Below are 27,483 nucleotides of genomic sequence, written 5' to 3' on the forward strand. Positions count from 1 at the left end.
AAACACTCAATCAGTACTTTCATTTGGAACCACACGCTGGTTCAAGGTAATAGAGAGACCACTCCAGGTGAGTGCACATTAAATTTATAACATCCTGCTTGATTCTAGGGGACTGCGCATAAAAAATGCTCTAAAAGTGCAGTATAGAAATATTTAATCAAGAACAATAACAATGCTTTCAGGTGTTCACACCTACTAAAAAACATCCTAAGAGCAATGGCATTATAAATCAAGGCAGCCACAAGATGCCTTTTCAAGTTTTCTACATGATTTTTAAATTACTTGTGTGATTGTGCAGCACATAAGGTAACGTTAGGTTGAAGTTTTTTTTTTTTTTGGGCAGAAAAATAAAGTGGCTTTATTACTTTATAACATTTTGTACATCATAAGAGTTCAACTATAATAGCAGTGCTGATCACATCATCTCTTACATCCTAGAATCATAGCAGCAAAAAAGATAACGTCCTAAAAAAGACTGAAAGGAGCTTCTCAAAGATGGAAGGAGAAGCTGGAGGTTTCCTCTTTGGAGTCACTGTGAAGGGAGTCAGAAGCAACAGCAGCAGTAGTATCAGAAGAATGACTAGGAGCAACAGCAACACTCTGAGAAGGGTCAATGGACATGGCATCCAAATCTTGCCCTGAGATAGGTCGAACCACAGCACGTCCCTGAATCTGATGAGAAAGGGCAGAGGGCAGCTGAGTGGAGAAACCAGCAGATTGGATGTAGGAGCCAGGAGAGGAAAAAGGTGGCTGATCTGAGGTGTCCCCAGCCATAGAGGGGGATTTGCTGGAGAGGCTAGCCACAGGGGTATAGAGAGAAGGACCCATGCTCTATGGTTCATCTGGGTCTCTAGAAATAATTATTAGAAACCAAGGCTCATGCCTTACTTTGCATGCATCCCCTAGTAAGATGGCTTTCCAATTTACAGGTTCACCACATTTAATCTGAATAAACTTCCAGTGAAGCTGGGCTTCTACAGAGATCACTTCTTACATATCACAGCGGAGGGTTTCATTGATCCACCAAGATACACGCAAATTCACCTACCCCACTCGCTGAGGATCTCTCTTGGGCAGTTCCAGGTCTCTTCTCACAGACTTCGTATCAAGAGCAGCAGAGCAGAGTGGTTACCCAGGGAGAGGCGCATATGCACACTGTGTGACATGCAAGAGGTTGAGACAGAGGAGCATTTCATATTCAGATGTCTTGTTTACTATGAGATCCGAGGGCGCTTCTACTGCCTCTTCAAAGATAGTTATAGGGTTTTGGCCCGTTTCCTCTCCTACCCAGACCAACGATGTTTGGCTGGTTTCATTCATGAGGTGCTCAGACACCACGATAGGATACTTCAAGCACGGAGACAGGAGCAGACTTCTACCTCGACTGATACCTCTCAGAGCTCTATCACGGAGTTCTTTCAGCCAGATCACATAGACCCCCATGAGGCGAAACCTCGACATGACCGTGACCCGGAGCCTGTCACCCGACAACTTAGACAGAGGGTTGACTCACAGATCATACTTGGGGACATCCCCTCCTTGGTCGGGGCCCGACAAACGGGGGTCACAGTGGCCATGGTTAGACGCAGAGCTACAACCATGAGACATACCAAGACTACACCCTTGGGGGGGCAACAACACTCTATTGCTGACCTCATGTCTTCATCTCCACAGCCTCATCCATCTTGATGTCCTGCTGCTACTGATGATGATGATGATGGTTATGATGATGTCGACGATGATGCTGAGATTGATTGATATATACAGTCGAGATATGACTATGTTGTACTTAGGATTTAGTACTACCATTTTGCATTTTTTGCATTCTACATTGGTGTGGATGCTCGTTTAGTAGCTCCACTACCACAGCTCATTGTATCAGGTTTTTCACAATCTCATAGACCCATCAGTCTTTCGAAGACTTTAATAAACTTTCTTTCTTTCTTTCTTTTTGGCATGAGGACAACAACAAATAAATGAAAAACATCCTCCACAAAGTCTAGGCATCTCATACATTTACCATATCCCTTACCAATGCTGAGCCCTCTAGAGTTTGATCACACTGCTTTGTGAAGGATTAGCCAAGCAAGACAAGACATTTTCTCAGGCACATTGCTAGCCTAAATTCTGTGAAATGTGGTATACCATTTTGATCTACCATCATTCAGTTTTCATCTGTTGTTGAGGATTCTAAATAAATCCTCCATATCTGCAGTGGGTGTTGGTATAGGTAGAAAAGAGGAGCACCCTACCCAGCTCAACTCTTTGTGTATGCAGAGGACTGAGTCTCCCTTCCAAATCACTTCTCCCTTCCATAGGTCCAATCTTTCCATGATCAATCTCTGGTGTTAGTTGGTTAGGAAAAATTCCCTCTTGAAATGGCCGGCCCAACTGGTGTAGGGTCTAGCAACCTCAATGAAGTGTGGATCTACATGAACTCCCTCTCATCAGATTTGATTGTTTTAATCAATTGGAGGCTAGGACACTCACCGTAAATTCCTAAAGCTTAGAAATTCATGTCCCCATGACAAATGCACCCCTCAGGGGCATTTAATTAGAAGTGCTGAGAGGCATCCAAACAGCCACCAAGCTAAGAAGTTTGCATCTGAGGAAAAAAAGAAGGCATGGAAAACAGTAATAGAAAGCTATAATGTACCCCTTTTAAATGGCAAAGCAGTAGACATACATGCGGGTCTCTAGATTTCTTTGGTGATCAGATCAACATTGTTGTTGATCTTAATTGGCCTCCGTTCTTAATTGTTGTTGATCTTAATTCCAAACATCACAAAGCTCCTCAAATACACTAGTCAAATAGAGCTTGTTTTCACATCTGGCGGTGTACCAGAAGAGTGGATCTTCTTTTGTGCAAATCAATCGTCCAAGTATGATGCGACAGCATATCAACTTTGTGCTCAATCATGCCTTACCTAGATCGCCTCTAAAATAATTTTGTTGAATCGTTGTGGATCCCCCCACCTAACGCTTTCACGCTTAGTAATAAGACTTGTTTAATTAGTTGCAAGAGATTCGTCACAAAAACCGTAGAGAGTATGTTAACTTGTGCTACCGCTCTAAGCGATGACTTCCTCACATGTGAACGAAAGAGAAGATGCTCGGAACTCATCGAAATAGGAATTGCATTACAGATGAGCACATAACTCCTAGCAGATTAGAGACAAGCGTGCACAATGCAATGATGCAATTGGACCTTTGATGAACAACACCCTTGGTGATGGCCCATGGCCAAGAAGTCATTGAAGGATTCGTAGGACTTATCCTCCACCTTAAGCCCGGACATTCGCTAAGGATTGGCAGGTAGTTCGATCAGGCATCCTTCCTTTGGACTCTCCTAATGAGTGTGATACTGTACTGGATCTTTCATTGCTAATGAAGAACAACTCATATATCCTCCTTTGCAAGTGAAGGGAGGATCCATTCGACGTGCATAAGGCTGTAGCAAGGAGTTGCACCCGTCGGAGCAAAATGCACCTTTTCTTGGATGCTTGCCATGTGGTAGCACCTCTTGGTTTTGCATCTTCCACTAGAGCCCCTTTGCCTCGGATTGTTGACTTTGATTATGCTTTCATTACTCTACTAGAGCCCCTTTGCCTCAGATTGACTTTGATTATATTTGAGAACTTTTGATTGATCATAGTTTGTGGCCCTTAACTCGTACAAGAATGAGTCAGAAATGGAAAGAGTGAGAAGGCTCGATGCAACCATGCTGAGATAGAACAAAGAGGTGCCACCCCTTTCCACAGAAACTTAAATTTAAAGGCTTGATTAGCCTTGAAATGGGCTTCAAACCCAACATGCATCATGAAAGTGCTTTGGAAAGTATGGTCACGCTAAGGTTTGGTGGCATGTAGAATTTTTCACTCCCATTCTGGAAAACATCTTCACCTTTTGGGAGGCTATTGATTGGGCACAGGAGGAGTCTTAGCCTGTCGCAAGCCTATGCTAGGGTTGATTGGATCTTCTTGGAGGGCACTATGCACAAATTGGGCTTTTCGTATCACTGGGTACACAAGATTTTTTGGCTTGTTGTTTGTGGAGGGTTTGTGAATGTGACTGTCTAGAGTCAAGAGCCAAGATCGACTGGAATAAATTCAATGGGCTTTCTCATAAAGACTGAGGAAATCCAAGACAAGGAGGTGGACTAAAGTTTCCGTTGGATTCCACAAGGAGAGACAGCGAGATAGTTGGGATGTCAAGTGGGTCTAGATATCTCAACAGAGCAGTATATTGCCCTTATGCTAGAGACTATTCGTCATAATCTATATACTGAAACTTGGCCAAATATTCATAGCAAGGAGACCTCTAGTCGTGAAACTGGGTCCTTCTAGCCATGGCCTGGTACATTACCTCTTGTTAGTGCTTTTATCAAGGATACATGGGACAGCTTAAGTGCTTAATGTGCAACTTCTTGTGGGGAAGTTCAGATGGCACGGGGAGCGCCCGAGCAAAGCAAAGCTTTTTTGGGCAAGCTCACTGTTAGGGGTCTTGCACTAGGTTTCTCTTAATCTGGCATCCAGAGGTACGTGATCATGAGAAATTGCTACGTGTTCCTTGATCAAGAGTTAATTCGTACTATCCAAGTACACAGTTGAGATGCCTCTAGCCGAACACTCATAGAATGTGTCTTGGGGCCCTTCAAGAATCCCAATCCACTCTGGACTTCTTGGAACCCGAAAGGAGGACCACACGACGCTGAGAAAGCTCATGCGCCCAATCTCCTACAACGTGAAAACATTGTTGAAGATGCTGTGCAACTAAATCCGTCAAGTCTATCATGAGTAAGATTTGGAAGCTCAACCATATCTAATTTCTTGTAGTCAATATTCCAAAGGGTAATTGGATGCCATTAAAAAATGCAAGCCAGAGAGGGTGAATATCAAGTTGAACAATGCTTGAAGAGCCAAGGGAGGGTCCATCCACTCTAGGGCACTTTTGCCTTGGCAAGGCCTTTAGCATGAACTACTTCCAAAGTACATTCTCCATGGAAGGGTTGTTATGGACTCTCCCACGGCAACCTAGGAGTCCACCTTGTGCAAGCAATTGGTAAGCAGCCAGCAAAAAAGTCCACACTATCAACATGCAGGAGCATACAATGGGGATACTAACCTCAAGATCTAGAAACTCTGCAAAAATTTCACCTATACAATTGTGCATAAGCATTTGTAAAATTTGTACAACCATATAATACTCTTTGTGCAGCCATCGTGTAGGTATATGGTTGATTTGGCCCTCTCTATTCCGCCGCCGCTCCCTGCAAACTTCCCGCCCCCCTCCCCAACAAAAAGAAGAAGAAAGAAACCTTGTTTGAGTTTGGTCAAAGGGGCTCTCATGGCAGTTCTACTGACACCCAATGCCGTAAAGATATTGCTCTCCTTGAGGATAAACCATTGGTAGAGCACGTTGTTCAGGTGCTCTAGGATAAAGTAGTACAATATGCTAGCCTTAGCCCTTCACAATGATAGGCTAGACATTGATTCCAATGGATCCTTGTAGTTGAGGATGATCACATCCATGATGTCGCCATTTATGGGCATGGGCAAGGAGTTTCTCTTCTTGAGATCACCTCGATAGAGCCCGCATATCCCTTGCTTCAACAAAGTCTAGTGTGCTTGGTCTTGCACATGCAACTAGGTTCTCTCATCCCTTGGTACTATGGATTCCCGATGAGGTACACATTTGGACTCAACTCGCACCCATTTCGACATAGTTTTCGAGGCACCCATGGTTGCACCTTTGGTATTAATGGATCACCAGGTGTAAAAGGTGGTACTAGTTGGGGAGGACGTAGGCTTGTCTATCAAAGATGATTCTAGAGAGATTGAGTGGATAGTTTTGTAGGTGATAACCCTTCGTGAAGCACATGTTGGAATATGGGGTCCTTTGTGTGTGGTCCTAACCCCCCTTGTGGCACCTAGCAAATGTATGTGATTAATGGAAATCGGGAGGCTTGAAGGCCCTTGGCGAGTAATCGACACATGGCAGAGAACCTTGGGGATTAATCCCATAGGCAGTTGTGGACATGGGTGGAACCCCTCCCCTTCATCCCGCCGCCTTTTTGTTGGGATATGGGGGAGGCTTTGCATGGTTATGGGGTAGGGATTGGGACCCCTACACACGATGCATACCTGATGGACACGTGTTGGCTGTTGCCACATTTTCTAACATGGTATTAGAGCAGCTTTTCAAGCCTGCAGACATGATTTTGTCCACGTGGATCTTCAGTGGCGCACTATGAAAGACATTGCATCTTAACTGCTTGTTCATCGGGCGGCTGCTAGACCCTGATAAGAAAAAAATAACAGTGCATGCATGCGGGGAGTGACAACCTACGTGTGCGCTCTGATTGCAGTTGTGTGTTGAGGTGGTAGCAACCGGCTGCTCTGTGGATTGGTTAGGGCAATTGCATGTTTACAGGATGTGGTGGCCCGAGTGTGCTTCGATTGTAGTGCCTGACGGTGGTGGTGGCCCGCGTGTGCGCTTTGGCTATAGGTTTATGTTGAGCTAGCAGCAACTGGTTGTTCTGTGGACTGGTCAGGGCAACTCCATGCTTCTAGGAGGTGGCTGCCCGCGTGCGCTTCGACTGTAGTGACAACGGTACTTCGAGTATTTATGTATATTTAGTGGCAGCGTGGCTCTAGTGAGTGGTCGCACGTTGTTGACTTTGACCTATCCTCTGGCATCTGTTTGATTGGCCTGGCTCTGTTTGTGAAGTATGGCCAGTGTTGATTGGCCGATCTGGTCCTTAGTGGATGTTAAGCATTGATTGGTACCTTGGTTGGTCTAGTTGTCAACTCGTGGTGCTTGGACCATGGGGGGTGTTGGAGTATGGGACCTTAGGGCCCTTTATGTGTGGTACTAAACTCCCTCATGGCACCTAGCAAATGTATGTGATTAATGGAAATCGGGGGGCTTGAAGGCCCTTGGCGCGTGCAATCAACAAAGAACCGTGGGGATTAATCCCATAGGTAGTTGTGAACATTGGTGGACCTTGGATATAAAGAAGGAAGGAATCCCTTCCTTCATCATGCTAGCCTTTTGTTGGGATTTGGGGGAGGCTCTATGTGCTATGGTGGGGATTGGGATCCCCGCACCGGACAAATACCTGCCACATGGAGCACATGATAGAGCTCATCAGATGCCACCATCCAAGCCCCAGCTGACACCATAGCAAGCTAAGTGCATGGCCAAGAATGTTGCATACACGCACAAAGGACATAAGCAAAGAATTCATGGACATGGACATGGACATGGTCATTGTGTTAGACCCAAGAAGTGACCTGATGATATTCTTGAAGTATTTGATTTCTCAATTGCTCTTTTCACATTAGAGGGATAGGTGTACCCATTCCTCCCTCCATTGGGCACACCTCTAACAAAGCTTGTCTTAACTTCCCATGATCTTGTTGTGGTTGAACCAGTTGTGCCTTTTTAAGAGACAAGACAGCCCCTCAAAAGAGCAGGGCTAGGTCATAGCCTTCTAAGGGTCCTCCCCTGTGCCCCGCCTCTTGACACATAGGCTAAGGCTCATCCCCTCAATCCCTTGAGCCAGCCTCTACCAACGTAAGCCCCACTTTGATTTCCTTGGCTTCAGCTACTAGCTTTCCCCCCTAAGAGCTCATACAAGCAGGGCCTTTGGTTCCGATGTTCCTATCTCCATTAGAACCTCCTTGGTGGGAGTGAATGTTCTTAGTTGAAATCGTTGGCTCCCTTAGGACCATGCCTTGGAGATCACCTCACACTGAGTCCGGGGAAAAGAGATCAATCAAGGTAGTCAAAAGCTTAGATTGTCTTCTATTTAGATTCGTGTACTTTGCTTTTAGCAAGAAGGTGTGGAGCGCGTCCTATTTGACCAGTCCTATTTGACCACTGACTATGGGATCATATGATGCATCAATCGAGTAGTCATTGGGTCCCACAAGTAGGGCCTGATGTGGATCTTTTGGAGAATTTGTTGCATTGGAATGATATGCCACCCTTGAGATAGCTAAAGTTTGATCCTTGGATCATGCTCCCCAATATTGATAGCTTGGTCTTATTGGGTAGTTTAGTGTTGATTGTGCCTCTAGTGCAATGTGGCACAATGCTTAATGCTGTTCGTTCAGACCTCCCTTGAAGTCTAGCATATTAGATGGTTCTTCATAGCTCTCGAAATATCGGAGTCCTATTTAGAGCCCTTGGTCCTCCCCATGAGTTAGACTAGGTGAGCTAGCCTGTGTACAATTCCATGATCATGTCTCATAACATTGGGGTTGATCCTTGAGCAAGAGTTATGATGGCCTCTAGAAGGTAGCTTTGAGGATAGTTTGTTGCTTTAGGAGCATATGTTTTTTATAGGAGGATATTTATAGATGATGTCGGCTTCTTCCAAGATGAGGTCCTTTGATTTGATCCCTAGCAATAAGTTGGATTGGTAGAGTTTGCATGTCTGTTTGCACCTCACTAGCCCTAGACACCCTTTACTAAGTAGAACATTTTTTATTGGCCTCAAGGTTGGGGCCCAAAAAATCCCATGGTTTTGTGTCCCTTCACTTCTGCTGTACAAATATAGGTAGTGTATAGAACCTTTGTTTCAACAAATTTTTAAAAATACAAATATGACATCAAATCAGGGAAAAATGTCACTCGACCTGCATGCAGGTATCCAGCCCTCCTACAGTCTCCTCTCAATCCATCCATACTTTAGCCATGCCTAATCCAGTAAAACAATATGGGAAGCAAAGAATGCCAGAAAGATGGACAAAGCACAGCATGGGGAAGATGCATAACATCAAGCATTAAATGTAAACAAGCTCGTGTGATGTATGGCTAATGGCTCACAGACAGGTTGGTTATGTTCTTATCAAAGTCTGTTACTACTGACATATGTAAGATCCTTCAATATCACACTGATGTTTTGCTAGACACCACCCATCACTAGAAAGTGGGAGAAATAATTTAATGTAAAGACAATAGGCCGGCTTTTACCTCCCAAAGATATACATGGGTGTTGCGTGACCCCACCAAAAATAGCGGTCTCAACGGGTGCGCATCCACTGCTTTGGTGCTCATGTTTTCCATTGTGACAGGAGGATCAACAATGCCATCAAAATCTTCCCAATCTTGCCAACCTAGGCCCATGGCTCCGACACCTCCATAACCTGGAATCCCAAATCCTGAACCTGCCATGGAAGAATCCTTCCCCACTTTTGGAAGTGTTCCCAAGCCCACGGTAGCTCCACCCAGACCAAGGCCATGACCTTCTTTGCTTCCCAATCCAACCCCTGGTGAAACAAATGTTGGTACGGGAGTCGACTCTGATTTTGCCCATCCATTGCTTGGCCATTCTGCTTGACTCCACAGATTGTCCACAGTATTTGAGAAGCTGACACCCGTATTCAGATCAAGATAAATAAGACCCTGCTTTTCCAAAAAATTACAATTAAAATTTTGAATCACCAGCAAGTTTGAAGCTTTACAAAGTTAAAGTGTCCAAATTTCAACTGCTTCCCAGAAAGGTGAAAGCTTTAGTAGGCCACCATCCATTTTCTTTAGTGCAATCCACAACAAATTACAGATCAAGAAAGAAGATTCACTTAAATTGCACTACCTCCAAGGAAAAAACATTGCCTCCTTCAGAAAATCATCTCAATCTATCTAAAGAAATGATTGCATAACCTGATAGGTCTCCTTCATGGAAGGAAAATTGATACAAAGAAGGGTGTTTCTATACGCATGATATGATAAACCACATAACATGCTAACTGCATGTCTACACATTTGAAATATCAGCTTTCTTTTCCTGTAGTATACATAGTGGTTCCTGTGCAAAATGCAAAGATTGAAGGGGCTAACCAATGAATTCTCCCTCTCCACACCCAGGGTATCTTATATCTTGACAAAAACATTTAGCATTCTGCCCTGAAGCCCAAGGTGCTGATTTTGGCACCTAATAAGTGAATAAGTTTCATGATTCTTTCCTTCATGAAAACCTGTAAACGAAAACCATTTAGAAACATATTCTGTGGCATTTGAGATAAGGCAATTGTCTACAAATGGGGGATTCTCATGCATCCCATCTGTCTTCACCAAGATTCAGCAATCCTATTTGATTACCCTGATCATTAAGCCGGGTACAATTCTGCATTAAAAAGACACTTTCAACTTGGGGTTCACGCCAGGCTTGCACACACACCTCACGCATAAGGCCATCCATTTCACTTTTTCAATTCAGAAGGCCATGTTTATGCGGGATTTTATTTTGACTCATTGAATGGGGTGCGACATGAACCTCAGGATTCAGTGGTTCCATGAGCATGTACCGATGCCTGATTGGCGGCAAGACACCTTCACTATTATGGAAGGTTTACCTGAGCCCGCCGTGATACGCGACGATCGGAGCATACCAAAGATTTTGTTAATCTCGCATATTCAAGCAGGTTGTGCCACCCGCAAGGGCACCATGTGTGCACTTGTCTATGAGAAGGATAAGTATGCATGACTATGTGTCGACTACAGAGCACTCAACAAGCTTACAGTAAGCAACAAGTTTCCTATGCCCCGCATCCAATACATCTTGAAACGCCTCAATGGTGCAAAATTTTTCTCAAAGATTGACCTAGAGAGTGGCTACCATCAAGTTCAGATTTTTGAAGCTGACATCCCAAAGACAACTTTCCAAACAGAGCGAGCTCATTACGAGTTCGTCATCATGCCCTTTGGTCTGAGAATGCGCCACCAACATTCAACAAGATGATGTCACGCGTATTTGCAAAGTATATTGGGAAGTGCCTGTTCATCTTTCTCGATGATATCCTTATCTTTTTCGCTATAGCCGAGCAGCATATGACGAATGTGTGATGTGCCCTACAGTTATTACGTGATAACCAGCTATATCTCAATGCAAAGAAAAGTGAATTCAGATTGCTAGAAATTCAGTATTTGGGCAACATCATTAGTGCTCAAGGGATTCGATTGGACCCTAAGAAGATCCAAGCACGACAGCACCAGTTATGAAGATCGCCCCTTGGGATGATCCATTTCTGGTAATCACAGACGCTAGCAATGTCGCCATAGGGACAGGTTTACAACAAGACGATAGGCCCGTGACATACTACAGCAGAAATCTTAACGATGCCGAAAAGAACTATTCAGTGTATCATAGAGAGCTCCTCGGTGTCATCCAGGCATTAAAACATTGGAAGCCTTTCCTATACGGACGGACTTTCGAATGAAGTCTCGTGACCGTAAATGGGTGATGCTGCTCCTGCGAGCTTCCCCTCCCCTCCCTCGCCGTTAGCCCCTACCTCCCCCTAGCTCCCCCCTCGCCGCGACCACCTCCACCCCTCCCCTCCGCCCTCGACCCCCGTCCCCCCTCCCCCCCCCGCCGGCCACCTCGTTGCCCCTCGCCTCACCTCCGCTCCAACCCGCCCCCTCGCTCCAACCCGCCCCCTTGCCTCCGCTCCATCCCGCCCCCTCGCTCCAACCCGCCCCTCGCCCCCGCTCCAACCCGCCCCTCGCCCCCGCTCCAACCCGCCCCTCGTCGTCGCTCCAACCCGCCCCCTCCGCTCCAACCCGCCTCGCCCTCGCCTCGCCTCGCCTCCGCTCCAACCCACCCCCTCGCCTCCGCTCCAACCCGCCCCCTTCGCTCCAACCCGCCTCGCCCTCGCCTCGCCTCCGCTCCAACCCGCCCCTCGCTGCTCCCTCGCCATCCCCCCGCTCCAACCCGCCCCCTCGCTGCTCTTTCACCCCCTCGCTTCACCCGCCCCCGCTTCATTCCGCTCTCCCCGCCCCCTGCTTCACCCCTCCACCCCCGCCATTCCAACCCCGCCCCCCCGCCCTCCCGCGCCCTTCCGTACTCCCCGCACCCCGCAGCCTTCACCCCGCCCTCCGCTTCGACCCCCCCGTCCCCTCACTTCGCCTCGCCCGCCTCACCCCCAGGCTCCACCTCCCGCTTCATCCCCTTCTTGGGTGGCAGCCTGTTTTTTCCTCATCGGAAGCTTGCAGTTAGTCTTGGCGGTATGGCGGCCCCCTGCCCGGATCCGGAGGCCCAGTCGGACCCTCCCTCTCCAGATGCCTACCGCGTTATCCTGACAGAGCAACAATCATCCCGTGTTCAGGAGGTAGCCATTGACTTTGCTCGTATCTCTGTTTACGGTAGAGTCATTGGACACTCCCCCTCCAGGTCTACCATCAGGGACTGGCTCCAGTCCACTCTCCTGCTAGAGGATGGCCATATTGAGGAGGTGGCCCTTATGGGAAGGGGCATCTTCTGGCTCAAACTCTCCAGTGAGAAAGCTGCGAGCAATCTGATTGCCGGTTCCCCCACATCGGTGGATGGGAAGATCATCATGATAGTCCCGTGGTACCGTGGTTTCAGCGCAGCGGATTTCGATGTTCGGTTCCGTATACCTCGCCACCCAGTGACATTAGTTTTTCCAGGGCTTGCTACTGAGCTGCGGCCGATTGTCAGGGACTTGGGCTCCCATTTTGGCTGGGTTATGCACGACACCTTTGCCGACGCGGTGACCACGGCAGGAGCTCCCCGAGTCCGTGTGACTGTGGCGGATCCTGCGACTCTCCCTGCAGTGATCGAGATTGTGACAGGTGCCGGCAGCATCACCCAGAGCATGATAGTCACCGGACAGCCATGTCAGTGCCTGCGGTGCCACGGCTTTGGGCACTTGGCGGCTGCTTGTCCACGCTTCGCCAGCTCGTCTCGACCCTCCCCGCCCCCACCCCCGCCCCCTCCGCCCCCACCCCCCCCGGACAGCCACGTCAGGAGGAGCCGAGGCAGTCGGAGCCTGGGCCAGAGGTAGTGGGCGGTTGGACCGAGGTTCGAAGGAAAAGAGGAAAGAACAAGAAGATTTCGGATAAAGGCAAGGAGGCAGAGGTTACCCTTCCTGCAGCAGCACTCCAGAGACCTGTCAGCAGGCAGATGCCCCAGGGACCTGGGAGAGCTTCTTCTTCGACGGCAGCCCGCCCTCCACAGCCTCAGATCCTCCTCTCTCCCACCCCCCCCGCCTTCTCCCCAGTTTCCCCCCCCTTCGCCCGACCCGCAGTTTCAGCCCCCGCCTCCTCTTCCTCAGTCTCCTCCCCCTCCCCCTCAGCCCCAGTTCCAGATGCATCCCCATCCCCCTCCCCCCCCTGTCCCCCTCGCCTCTCCTACAGAGTTAGCTGCACCGTCGGCTTTCCAGCCGAGTGCAGCCCCCGCTCCACCTCCTCCACCTTCTCCGCCAGTCGCCTCCGTGGAGCCCGAGTCGCCTATCCCGCAGCCTCCTCCCCCTCCCCCCCCCGATGGCAGGACACCCGGAGCCTATACCACCAGTGGAGCAGGCTTCCCTTCCCGCTAGCCCCTCAGTGGCAGACTCAGCTGGGTCTCAGCTCCAGGAGAGAGAGCTTCCTCGAGACTTTTACAGATCTGGCCCCTGGGACTACCTGGATGTGGCCGACCTTGGGACCTTCCCGGCTTGTCTCGACATTAGTATCTTCCTGCTCCGCAAAGGGGCGGATGGGAAGATTGCTGCCTTGGCTCCCAGGGATGGCCCTAGCTTCGCCTTCACGTTCCTCAGCGATGGCACCGAGACCTGGACAGACGACTCGGTTTGGGGGGCTCTCAGAGAGCAGACACACGCCCAGATTTGCTCCTGGATAGGCCCGTCCGGTGGGCAGCTCCTCGAGACTCAGTGGTCCGAGGGCGATGTGCGCTTGCGGTGGCGTTGCGCTGCCAAACGTTTCCGACTGATTGTGATCCTCAGACCCCCCCTGTCATGGCCTCTTCCCCAGGATGTCAGAGCTTGGTCCCAACAGAAACTCCGAACCTTCTACGGGATGACCACTTCAGAGATCTCGAGCTGGCTCGAGAAAGCATTTGCTCATGGCACCAGAGGCCTCTCGCCATTGCTGAAGGTGTTGAAGAACGAGCAGGACGACCCCGTCTCCCCCTCCAAACCTTCTCATAAGCGGCAGCGCCTCCATTCCGATATGTCTGGTTCTTCTTCGACTTCGACCGCGAGCAGACAGCTGTTCGCAGCCCCCCATCCCTCTCCATGAGCCTACACCTCGTATCCTGGAATGTGAACGGGTTTCACTCTTCGGGCACCCGTGGTCCCAGGAAGCTCATTTTGCGACAGGAACTTCAGCCTGTAGTGATTGGTCGATTGGATGTACTGTTGCTCCAGGAGCACAAGCTTTCTGCGGCTCATGCCCGTAGCTGCGGGAAGGTTCTCCCTGGACGCTCCTACACTTATTGGGAGCCTTCGATCGGCGCACAGGGGAGGAGCGGGGGTGTCTGTACCTCCGTGTGCGAGCAGTTAGCCCAAGTAGTTTTCGGTCACGGCACGTTGATCCCAGGCCGAGCCCTTTGGGTAGGACTGAATTTGGAGGGATCCAAAATAGGAATCCTCAACATTTATGCTCCCACAGACCTCCGATGCAGAGCCACCTTCTGGAGGACACTTACAGGGATTCTTCCAGACATGGATTCCTGGATTGTTGGAGGAGACTTCAACAACCTGGAGACCTTGGAGGACCAGCAGGGTAGAGATCCAGAGTTCACAGGTATGGCTCAGGCAGAGCAGTCAGCTTGGGACTCTTTCATCTTCGCGACAGGAGGGAGGGACAGTTGGAGAGACCCGTCCTTCCGGCGTTGGCACGGGATCCTGGACTTCTCTTGGGGCTTCCGCAGGGAAGGAGGCAGACTCCTGGAGAGGCTTGATAGATTTTATGTCAGTGATTGGGCCATCAGCAGAGGCGGTCAGGCGGGTATAGTTCCAGGGACGACACTCTCCGACCATGCGCCTGTGCTCCTATCATTAGCTTCGGCAGCCCAGACTCTCCCCCCCCGATCATGCAGGATTCCCGACTCCATCTTCTCGAGGGTGGACGTGCGCAGCAGCATTTGCAGTCTTTGGGACAGAGACTGGGGGGAGGGCGTGGATCTGGTAGACTCGGTCGCGCAGGCTCTGCAGGAGTCCAGCCAGATCTGCCAGCTCGCAGCCCTACAGGTTCGACAGGAGTGGTGGGGCAGAGAGAGAGCTCTTCGGAGGGACCTCGCCTCCATTCAGCGACTTCAGCAGGCTTCCCCGGGCTCGGAGGAGCTTCGGATCCAGGCCCTTCGAGCCAGAGCCCTCTTGGAGGAGACCCTCCAACGTCGCTCCGAGTTCTCCTATCACGCCTCTCTCTCCTTCTGGGCCCGGAAGGGTGACCGCAGGGAGTTCTTCAGGACGCACGGCCAGAGAGCTGCCGGTGATCAGCTTCGGAGTCTCAGGACAGCGGATGGTCACATCGTTACGGATCCGGGGGAGGTCCTGGGGTTGGCCACTGACTTCTACAGGACCCTCTTCCAGCAGGAGCCGCTTGCCCCTCGTGCTAGTCGTGCCCGTGAGGAGGTGTGGAGGCACATTCCATCCCTGGTCCAGCCTAGCATTCAGTCGACGTTGTTGGCGCCGTTCACCTCGGATGAGATGTTGGAGGCCTTGATGGCTATCGACGGACAGAAATGCCCAGGTGAGGATGGGCTATCCCGAGCATTTTTCACCTCCTTCTGGGACCAGATCCATCAGCCCCTCCTTGCAGCTCTGCAGGGGATTTTCAGCACCGGTCAGATGCCAGAGAGCCTTTCCTCAGGACTGATTTGCCTCATCCCGAAGGGAGGAGATAGACAGGAGATCCGCCAGTGGCGTCCGATCACTCTCCTTACCACTGCCTACAAAATCCTCGCCAAGATGATCAGTGCCAGAGTTCGGCCTCTACTTCCAGACCTCGTCCATGACACTCAGACAGGCTTTGTCCAGGATCGCAGTATCCTGGATAATGTCTTCACCTTTTCAGAGGCGGCGGAGTGGGCTCAGTACAGCGGATCACACCTTGCCATTTTACTTCTCGACTTCGAGAAGGCCTACGATCGCGTGGACTGGTCCTTTTTGGAGGGGACTCTGGAGCGGCTAGGTTTTCCGACAGGATGGATTCAGGGTATCTCAGCTTTGTACAGGACAGCGTCTAGCAGAGTCATCATTGGAGGCAGGATGGGTGAGCGCTTTAGCTTGGAGAGATCAGTACGTCAGGGCTGTCCCCTGGCTCCTTACCTGTTTCTCTTCTTCGCCGAGGCCATGACTTACTACCTTCGGGCGAGGTCCACAGGGCTCAGGGGTGTTCGCCTTCCACTCCGGGAGGACACGGAGCTTCTGGAGTCGGAGTACGCAGATGATACAGCCCTTTATGTCCAGGACGATGAGAGGATGCTAGAGAGGGTGCGGATGGCCCTGGAGGTTTTCTGCTCGGCCGCTGGTGCGAAAATCAACTGGAACAAATCAGTTGGTTTTCTCACAGACCCGGGGGCGTGTTCTCAGTGGGGGCGATTTCTAGGCTTCAGATGGATTCCACGTGGACAGACAGGTAGATACCTTGGCTTCCAGGTTGGCCTAGACATCACGCCAGCTTAGCAGTTTCTCCCGGTGCTAGATTCCATCCGACGGAAGCTGGCTTTCTGGAGCACTGCTAAGCTTTCCCTTGCAGGTCGTGCCTTGGTAGTTAACCAGGTCCTTCTAGCCACGGCTTGGTATGTGGCTTCCTGCTGGTGCTTCTCGAGATCCAACGTGGCACAGCTCAGGAGGTTGGTTCGGAACTTCCTTTGGTCTGGGGAGGATGGGCATAGAGATACCAGAGCCAGGGTTGCTTGGCAGACAGTCATTCTTCCGTAGGCTGAGGGTGGTCTGGGGGTCATTGATCCAGAGCTTCAGAGTCAGGCCTTGTTAGGCAAGCTTATCATTCGCGGTTTGACCCCAGGGGGACAGACGTGGAAGATGTTACTTCAGCAGGGAGTCGGCTCTTGTGTCCCGCGCCGAGGTGGAGAGTGGCTACCGTCCCTCAGGTGGATCTTCACTTCCGCCCCGCTCACTTAGCCCCACTCCCCACTCGTTCGTAGCCTCCTCATGGTTTGGAGGCGGCTCCGTCTCAGTCTCATTCAGTCCCCTCCCAACTGTCAGGAGGAGATCGATCGACAGCCGCTTATCTGGAACGGTCAGGTCAGAGATGCCGAGGGTCTTCAGTTGGGGGAGAGATCACATATCAGGTGGGACGGCTGGATGAGGGGGCCAGCCCGATCCCTTCGTGTTTGGAGGGATACGTACAGACATCTGGAGATGACTGATCTTGCAGACGCAGCTGGAGGTGCACGTGGAGCCCAGGCGAGACGTACGGAGATCGACGGTGCGATCCCAGCTGCTTGGTTGGTTCCACCTGAGCATCAGATTCTCATGCCTGGTGACACCCGTTGGCTGGGACAGTTCACCCCCCGCGGCATTCCACTGGTGATCGCAGGACGCTTGGATGACTCTTCTATCTCCTTCTTCGCGGTCTCTGGGGATGGCCGACTCAGGAGAGAGGGTGCGCTCATCGACCCCCTACTCCCGTGGCAGAGGGTTCGGGTCGTAGGCCTCTTGGGGAAGGTCTGGCGTACCGACCCTAGCATCGAGCAGGACCAGGTGCAGCTTTGGCGCCTTTGGCTCTGGGAGGGGCGGGCCTTGTCAGAGCTTGAGTGGGACCCAGGAGAGTGGTGGTGGCCAGAGATTGTGACAGGACAGGGGCCGACCTCCTTCGCCTACAGTACGACTCTGGGCAGGCGAGTTCTCGGGAGGATGCAGTGCCGCCCCCCCACCCAGCGATCCAGCTGGTACGCACAGGGTATTTCCAGGTTCTTTTTGCAGGCATTCTGGAAGGCCTTGTGGGAGAGCTGTCGGCCGCGGAAGATCTCATACTTCCTGTGGCTTCTTGCCCACAAAGGTCTTCCAGTGGGGAGCTGGTTGAGGCAGATAGGCCAGGACGGTTGCTGCCAGATTTGCCATGCGGATGAGGAGACACCAAAACACTGCCTGTGGAGCTGCACGCGCGCCCAGGAAGTGTGGAGGTGGACTTTTGGGATTCTTACTAGCGCAGCACCAGAGCTAGGATTGATCACTTGGGGCGCGTTCTGTTGTTGCAGCACCGCACCTGGTCTTCATCACCTATTCGAGGCATGCCAGCGGGACCCCACTTTCCTGATTACACAGGGGACGTGGGGACCGCTCGAGGGCATCCCACAGTACCTAGCAGAGGCTGATACAGGAGTCCGGGAGAGGCAGCCAGTCTGGGAGATTATTAGCAGCATCACAGGGTGGCACATCTGGACCTCGCGCTGCGCGCAGATCCTAGGTGGCACCTCCTTATCTACTGCCCAGATCATGGCGGAGATTTGGAGTGAGATTATTCATACTCTCAGAGGCCAGTGGGACCAGATTCAGGGAGACTCCCGGGCCGGTCAGGAGAAGCGGAGACGCTTCCTCCGGGCTTGGGACACACAGGGCCTCTTCTTCGCGCACACTACGCAGGGCCTTCGGTGGCATTACTCACCACCCCGATGGCTGTTCATTCATACTCGTCTTATCCCTCCGTGAGAGGATGGTTTATTTTGCTACCTTTTAGGGCTGCGTCCGATTTGTGAACGCAGCCGTCAGCTATACGCTGATCTCTTGTATCTTGTTCTCGAAGTAATATAATTAGCACTGTTTTTTCGGCAAAAAAAAAAAATACGGACGGACTTTCACGGTTAAGACAGATCACCAAGCCCTTAAGTGGCTTCAGACAATGCCTAGTGCACAATGGAGCAATCGGCAACAACAGTGGAGCCAGATATTCTAGCAGTTTGGGGGAATGATTGAATACGTTCCCGGCCAAAACAACCCCGTTGCAGACGCTCTTTTGCAGACGCTCTCGGTCGGAAAGGTTCCATCCAAACCATTGAGTAGGCCACTGTGCTCGAAATCAAAGGAAAGGATCTTTATAGCATGAAGGCACAGTACGCGGAGTCAACAGAATTTGGCACGCAGTTCCAGCTAGCCACGACACTTGCTCCAAGCCATTACTCATTAGAGGACGGATTGCTTTTTTATAAGAAAAGATTATGTGTACTCAAAGACAAACGGCAGTTGCTTCTTCGTGATGTCCATGACACCCTTACTGGTGGTCACAGAGGTATCAACGGGACTTTGGAGAAGTTAGAGCGCTATTTCTATTGGCCAAAGATGCGGAAGGACATATACGGCTATGTTCAGAATTGTCAGATATGCCAAAAGGTCAAGGCTTCCCACAAGAAAGCGACAGGCTTACTTATGCCATTGCCAATCCCCGACGGTCCTTTTCAAGACATAGATATGGATTTTTTTGAGGCCACTTCCAGCATCCGTAGGTACGCGTAATACTCAATGTCTTACTATTGTTTGTCGCTTTAGTAAATATTCTATGCTTATTCCCTGCAAACAAACGGCCAGTGCTGAAGATGTAGCCCGTTTGTTTATCAAGTATTGGTATCCCATTGGAGGGTTGCCAAAGACCATCACATCGGACAGGGACTCCAAGTTTACATCTAACTTTTGGCGAGCCTTGTTTGATAATTTTGGTACTAAGCTGTAGATGTCCAGTGCTTTCCATCCGCAATCGAATGGCGAGACGGAAAAGTATAATGGTATGGCATTTGATATTTTGAAATCATATTGTCATGATGCTCAGAGAAAGTGGCAGCAGTTTCTTCCACATGTGCAAGTCATTCTAAACGATACCTATTCTTCGAGTATTGGTCGCACACCTTATGAAGCGGCGGTTAGACAGCGGTTTACCTCACTCCTCACCCTTATGGTGTCTCCATCTCTTGAAGCCAACAAAACCACCGAATCAATGGCAGAGATTACGGAGTCCATGAAAAGCCGCATCACCAAAGCTCAGGCATCGTATACGTGCCAAGCTAACAAATCCAGACGAGATGTCAAGTATGAAGAGGGTCAATGGGTGTACTTACGCATTATCAAGCAAAGATTGAAGCAAGTGGGCAAGCGATGCCCTAAGCTATTCTTCAGGAGCTTCGGACCATTCCCTATTATTCAAAAGATCAACGATATTTCAATGAAGTTACGCCTTCCAGACAGTTGGACTATGCATAATGTGTTTCAGGTAGCTTGGTTGAAGCCATATTTAGACCTCCTCTTTCAAAGATTTCTGACGAGCAACAACCTGAAGCTCTTGATGAAGCTGAAGTTTTGCAACCAGAACAGATCCTTCTTCATAGATTCAAGCATAGATCAGGACGCAAGATCCGGGAGTTTTACATGAAGTTCCGTGATCGAGATACCCATGAAGTGGTGTGGTTGAACGAAGATTTTTTCTAGAACTTTCCCCAGATATTGGTGGACTACTTGGAGGCAATGAACCTACCGCCAAGTTAAGGAGGAGGGAATGTCACATGCACCCCTGCACTTGGGTGCAAAGTGACACTTTGGTTACATGGACAAGCGCATAATAGTTCCCTTATAGCAGATTTTGTCGTATGCTGTGACCCCTTTGTGAGCCCTTGTCCAGGGACAGTCATGCACAAGCTACGTAAGTCAGTCTCTCAGCCTTAGGTCAAGTTAGAAGATCAGTCCTTGTTCACTAGTACCCACTGGAGAACCGTAGGGTAGTGTTTCCGTCTTAGGTTTAGGGATAGGTTTAGGTCCAACCTAGGATAGGAGCCCTTTTGGGCCCCCTCAGGGCTAGAACAAGTGAAGAGAATGGCAGGGGAAGGGCTGCCTTTATAGGCTACCTTGCACCCTTCCCTAGGGCTGCCATTTATGGGGCCAGCCAACCAGCCCCAAAAGCCCTATAAATAGGGGGCCTCCAGGCCCTCTTTCCTCATTCAGTTCTCCCAGCACTTCAGCCTCCTACAGCTCCTCCTCAGCCCCCTCTGAAGAGCCTGACCCTCACCCCCAGTGGCCCTCTGACCAGCCTCAGCCTTTGGCATCAATTCAGTCCTCTAGGAAGGTGTTCACGCAGCGCATCAGACGGGGAGTCAGGACAGCGAACGGAGTAAGGTTTCGGGTCTGTATGGGCATCTCTTTTCAGTTATCTCTTACAGTTTTACACAGCTCATTCTCAGCGCTTTATTTCAGTCATCTCTCAGCTCTCATAGGAGCTATTGATGAGGACATAGAAGACAAGAAATTAGTCTCTATCACCCTCAACAGTCTGGCTCCCTATATGGCACATTTGTTACCTCCTTGACTATCATGCTCAGGGCTGCTGCTCTCTCGTTTGATGAGTTAGTTGGCCTGCTATTACAAGAAGAAACGAGGACTTCCAATGCTACCCGTTCCTCTAGTCAGGGTGAGCAAGCACTTGCCACACATGGAAAGGGTAGATTTCAGCCTACAGGAGGTCATTTTTAGAAAAACACCAGCCGTGCCCATCAGCCCAAGGAGGAGGGAAATCCAAGCACAATGTAGGGCATACAGACAAGGTGCAAAGGTGAAGAAAGGCAGATGCAACTATTGCAAGAAGCCTGGTCATTACATTGCAGAGTGCCAGAAACGGATTGCCAATGAGAAAAAGAGGCAAGGCACAAGCAGTAATTATGTTGCACCAGCTGAGAATGCAAATGCTTCCCCATCTCATGCACATTTTGTGGCAGAGGGACACGATTTTGCATTTATTGCATTTCATGATAGATTTGGTGCCAGGGGGAATTCAGTTGCATATGGTGCTTCTCATACTTCATCTGGTGATTCCTCATTTGCTACCATAGATACTTGGTATCTAGATAGTGGTGCATCTAAGCACGTGACTCACAAGAAAGAGTGGTTTGAAGAAATCAAACATGTTCATGGCAAACAGGTTACTTGTGCTAATGATGCATCTCAGGACATCACAAGAGTGGGAGATGTTCCCATCCCTCTGGATTCAGGAAAGAAAAAGTATATCCGTGATGTCTGGTATGTTTCTAACTTGAGGAAAAATCTCATTTCAGTTCCATCCATGGCCCATGATCAGCACATGCTCGTGGAATTTTAGGATGATCAATGTAGGGTCAAGGATCGAAAGAAAGGGTATGAGATTGTGGCTACAAGCACTTATAGGGCAAGCATGGATCTTTACAAGCTTGATGCTCAGCCCTATGGATCTTTACAAGCTTGATGCTAAGCCCTATAATCAACATGCTTTGGCTGCCTCATATGCTACTCTTGGTGATTTATGGCATGCCAGATTTAGTCATGCGCATCACAGACCTTTGGCATACATGCATAATCATAATATGGTTGAAGGTTTGCAAATATTACAGCAGCCTGCTCAAGAGGTGTGTGAAGGGTGTGCAATTGGAAAGTTACATTGCCTACCTTTTAGTAAGAGCACACACAGTTTTGCAGATTGTGCATAGTGATGTTTGTGGAGCAATGAACGTAACTACCCATAGAGGGTATCGGTACTTTGTTACATTCATTGATGACTATTCCAGATTCACGTGGCTCTTTCTCATGAAATGCAAATATGAAGCCTTCAATTGGTTCAAGGAGTTCAAGGCATTGGTTGAGAACCAAACCAATTCTAGAATTGGAACACTCAATTCCGACGATGGGGGAGAGTATACTTCAAATGCCTTTGAAGGATACTTAAAAGAGAATGGGATAAGGCATCACAAAACAGTGCCACACACACCTCAACACGATCCAATTGCAGAGAGGAAGAACAAGACTCTCATGGAGATGACACGGTGTATGCTGAAATTTTTTTATGGCTAGAAGCCTAAGGTGAATCATTTCAGGCTATTTGGGTTAGTTGCATATGCTTTGGTACTGGCTCACAATCAATCCAAGCATGATGATAAGAGCATTAAATGCATCTTTGTGGGATATAGCACTGAAAGTAGAGGCTTCAGCCTTTATGATCCAGCCACAAGGAAAGTAATCATAAGTAGGGATGTTTTATTTGCTGCCTGAGCATGATAGCATGCAATCCATCAATGAGGATTTGCCTCCATATGATGATACACCTCTGGATATTGTTCAGTTTGAGGATGATGCTGATATGGGTCCTTCAGTTGATTTGGGTTCTCCAGTTGATATTCCCTCTACCTCTCAGACTCCAGCTGAGTTGCCACAAGTTGAGGGTGCTTCTCCCTCGAATGTTTCAGATTTGCAGCCAGCTCATGGACAGGGATAGCCCAATATTTGGAAGCACTATCACCATCGTGCAAAGGATGCAACTCCAGGTGCACATCCAGTTGCTATTCCCAGCGGTACAGGTGAAAAATCAGTTCCAAGATGGGCTAGGTTGACTTTTTCAGATGCCAGACATCAGCTGACTTTAGGAAGAACCAAGGCCAGCACCGAAAGTGCTTAGCAGCACGTCAATTTTGCCTTGATGACTACAGTGATGGAAGCTGAAACTGAACCTCAGTATTTTAAGGATGCACAAGGACATCCCGCATGGCAGGAAGCCATGAAATCAGAAATCAGATCCATTCAGAAAAATGATACATGAAATTTGGTTGATCCTCCCACAGGCAAGAATGTGGTAGGCACCAAATGGATCTACAAGGTCAAGTATCATGCAAATGGTACTATTGAGAAACACAAGGAGAAACACAAGGCACGTCTTGTTGCCAAGGGGTATGCTCAAGAAGAAGGAATTGACTATGAGAAGACCTTTGCTACAGTAGCCAAAATGACTACAATTTGTTGTGTCATTTCCTTAGCTGCAAATTATGGTTGGCCAGTCTTTTAGATGGATGTCAAGACTTTCTTTCTGAATGGGGATCTCAAAGAGGAGGACTATGTTCAGCAGCCCCAAGGTTTTGTGTTGGGGATAAGAGCACAAGGTATGCAAGCTGGAAAAGGCATTATATGGGCTCAAGCAAGCACCTCGTGCATGGTATCACAAGATACATAAGTTGCTTCTCTCCCAGGTCTTTGTGAATACACATACGGAGCCCAATCTCTATGTTCTACAAGAAAAGGCAGATTTGGTCATTCTTGTGTTATATGTGGATGACATTATACTGACTGACAGTAATTTGCATAAAATTGCAGCAGTGAAGTCCGTCTTCTATCAGACATTGACATGACAGATCTGGGGTTACTTCACTATTGCCTTGGCATTGAGTTTTGGCAGACCCAAGGGGGGATCATCCTGTCACAGACACAGTACTCTTGCATAAATTTAAAATGGAGAATTATAAACATGTGGCCACTCCATTGGAAAAGGGAATCATGCTGAGTAAGCATGACGAGGCTGAAAAGTTTGATGGCACACTCTACAGGCAGCTGGCGGGTAGTCTTACCTACTTATGTTCCACTAGACTAGACATTGCCTATGCCACGAGGTTACTCAATCAGTTCATGCATTGTCCCACAGTCACGCATTGGAACGCAGCAAAAAGGGTTCTCAGATATGTACATGGTACACTCTCTTATTTCAGCTATTTTTTAAGTCTTCTTTGACTCTTGAACATAAGGAGAAGGCAAGAAGAGAGGGTTTATGCTTTGGGTGTCTTCAGCCACATTAGTGAAAGATTTCCCAAAGAACAAAGATCAATGCATGGATGAGATGGTTATCTGAGAGTGCAATGCAAAGATGGAAGAGAGTCCTAGAGCTCACAAGTAGATTCAGCTAGCAAGTGGTCATAGTCTAGTTTATTGTGTATCTCTTAAAGCACATGACAATATCCTATTAAAACCTGTAAAATTGGGATATCGAGTTTGTGCTGAGATGGAATTAATAAAAATGAAAGCGCAAGTAGCCAATTATAATGTAATTATATTATCTGGCTCAACATCAACACACATGTTATTACTTCCAAACTAGAAAAAGGACTAAAACTTAAAAACTAGTCCGTCTAACTATGTTTTACTAGATCCAGATTGTAGAACATATTAGAGTAATGACTGACAAGTCTACACACTACAATTTTGTGGACCATGGGAGCCACTACAGCTTGGAAGAGGAGATGGGGGAGCAAGAGAGCTGCAATTAGAAGGGATAAACACAGTATTAAGAAAGCTTAAGAGGTACAGGAAAAGGAAGAAGGGCACCATGGGCTACTATAAACAGCCACAAAAAGGATTGTGTGGCGCAGCATTTCGTCCATCCTCTGGGCTCGACAACCTCTGGTATATGAGCTTCATTTCTGCATTAAAAGCCCTTTCATTGCTATTCATGGTTGTGCGAATTTCACCCTCCAAGTTGCTACTGTCTTTGGCTGCCATTTTCGACAGTTTTTGAGGTTGTTCATGCTTGATGTGTTGGGGATTTATTATTTGACTCCATCATTTCTCAGTTCTGAACTTGTTTCAGCCCTGTAAGAGAGTAGACACTTCCCACCTTCCGGGTAAGACCCTCTCATGGCTACCATTTTGCATATTGATAAGTTCAACGGTCGAGCTTTTCATACATGACAAATGAGGATCAAGTTTAACTTGATGCGGGATAACTTATGGGAGCTGGTCAAGCTTAATAGAGCATCTTTCCACAACCTCTCAACAAGAAGAAACCGCTCCTACCCGAACCCCAGCAAGAGATCATGCTAGAGAAGAGAGAGCATACGCCATTATTGCTCTTGGTTTGAGTGACTTTCTGATTTGGAGTCACCTATGAAGCTTGGCACAAGCTTGATGTTCTTTTTGGTGCTAGCACTCACACCTCTAAACTCTCACTTAAGATTGCTTTCTTTGAATTGAAGATGGATAGTGGTCTTGGCTGCACATGTAAATCACATGAGGAGCTTGATGACTCAACTTACTTTAGTCAACTCCCCAATCACTGAGGATGATGCAATGGCTATATTGCTCAAAAGTATGCCTGAAGATTATGGTAATGTTACGACCACTTTGAAGAATCTTCCCCTATCCTACTCTTGAAGGCATTATTAGTGCACTTCAAGAAGAAGAAAAGAAGAAGATGCTTGAAGAGGCACTGAACAAGCCTTCGCAGTAAAGTTTAAGAAGGGCAAGTTCAAACCTTGCAAGCATTGTGGAAAGACCAATCACTTGGACAAAGATTGCTTCAAAATGAACCCTTGCAAATGTGGCAAGACTAATCACAATGAGAAGTTATGTTATGCCAAGAAGGAAGACAATGCCAAGCATGAAACAGCCAACATGATTCTGATTGATGAGCCTCCACAAGATGATTTTGATCATGAGTGGGCTTCTTTATATAGCTCCAATTGTGTTTTTTGCCGCTAGATATTCTATCAAGGTTCTCTGCCTGGATAGTCCTCCACAATGAATGGAATAAAAATTGTGTATATGCTTTTTTGTACATCCCCTCTGGTCATCATATGATGTAGGCCATGTGATATGTTTTTTCCTCCATGGTACCTCTTGCAAACATGAGAAACTAGGTCCAGGAAAAGGCCTAAGATGTATCCTTGTACATGCAAGGCACATAACCATTTGGAGGGGGCGTGTATCTCATTTCGTATAGCTTACAACCTAGGGAACCCTTGCTAGCAAGTGATCCTAGCAATAGATTTATCCTTCACCACCATGAGATGGCATGAGAAACTATGTGACTACATGTATCCATGACATAGCCTCTAGCACTTCCTTGAGGGGGGTTTTGTTGGGGTGTGTCAAGGTAGTGCCCTCTAGGCACACCTATGGTCGTGTGTGGGTGTGCTAGTTTCACACATAGATGGTGGTAGATGGCCACCTAGATGATTGCTAGATTCTAGGGGTAGGTAGAGTAGATTGTGAAGCTTGGTGGCCTTCATCTGAGGTCTCATGTGGTGTCACTGTGGATGTAGAGGTTTGTGAGAATAGAGGGAGCAAGAGGCAAGCAAGCAAGAGTGTGAGCGCTAGAGTAAACGCAGAATTGCAATAGAAGAGATAAGATGAGTACACGTGAGGGGATGGTTTTGTCCAAGTCAAAACCATACTAACTCACTAACTGTGGTTAGGGAGAAAAACCTCCTAGTGAGAATAAAGTGCCTCTAACTCACTTATGGATTACATTGGCCGCTGCGTAGAATATGTCAATAATTCTAACATCCCAATGTAATGTACAAGGAAGTGATCAATCACCAAAAGGAGATAAGTTCAGGGCACTGCAAAATGCCTCAAACTTATCACGTGGAAGTGCTTTGGTGAAGATGTCTGCAACATTATCGTGTGTTGACACAGAGATCATACTGATCTCCCTTGCATGCAACTTCTCTCTGACATGATGATAATGAACCTCAATGTGCTTCGTGCGAGCATGAAACACAAGATTCTTTGCCACTACTATAGCACTATGACTATCAGTGAGAATTGGAGAAGGACCCTCCAATAAGAGATGAAGATCAGCAAACAAACGACGCAGCCAAACACATTTAACTGTCACTGTGAAAGCTGCCCTATACTCAGCTTCACATGAGAAAGTAGCCATAGTAGATTGTTTCTTGCTCAGCCAAGAAATGCAAGCTTTGCCCAAAAAGAAACAATTACCACAAGTGGACTGCCTAGTGTCATAGTCTCCAGCCCAATTTGAGTCACTGTAAGCATGCATTTGCTAGTCACCCCCCCTTGGAAACATCAAGCCATAAGACTTTGTGCCTTGCAAATAATAAAAAATGAGTTTTACAGCCTACCAATGTGTTGTCTTTGGGCCGTGCATATACCTGCTCACCTGACATATCGCATACTAAATATCGGGCCTTGTATTGCACAA

At 48.4% G+C, this 27,483-nt stretch overlaps 1 protein-coding gene across 1 annotated transcript in view; it reads right to left on the reverse strand.

The window, feature by feature from the left end:
• LOC147894576 (transducin family protein / WD-40 repeat family protein) overlaps window positions 1-27,483 on the reverse strand; it is a 163,490-nt gene that overhangs the window by 39,693 nt on the left and 96,314 nt on the right. The window contains exon 13 of the mRNA XM_087385339.1: window positions 8,983-9,414. Coding sequence (XP_087241465.1) covers window positions 8,983-9,414 — 432 coding nt within the window. The remainder of the gene's footprint in view (window positions 1-8,982; window positions 9,415-27,483) is intronic.

This window comes from Dipteris shenzhenensis, chromosome 14 (assembly GCF_047967505.1).
Source record: "Dipteris shenzhenensis isolate YYH24624 ecotype China chromosome 14, Dip_SZ_1.0, whole genome shotgun sequence".
Taxonomy (NCBI): domain Eukaryota; kingdom Viridiplantae; phylum Streptophyta; class Polypodiopsida; order Gleicheniales; family Dipteridaceae; genus Dipteris; species Dipteris shenzhenensis.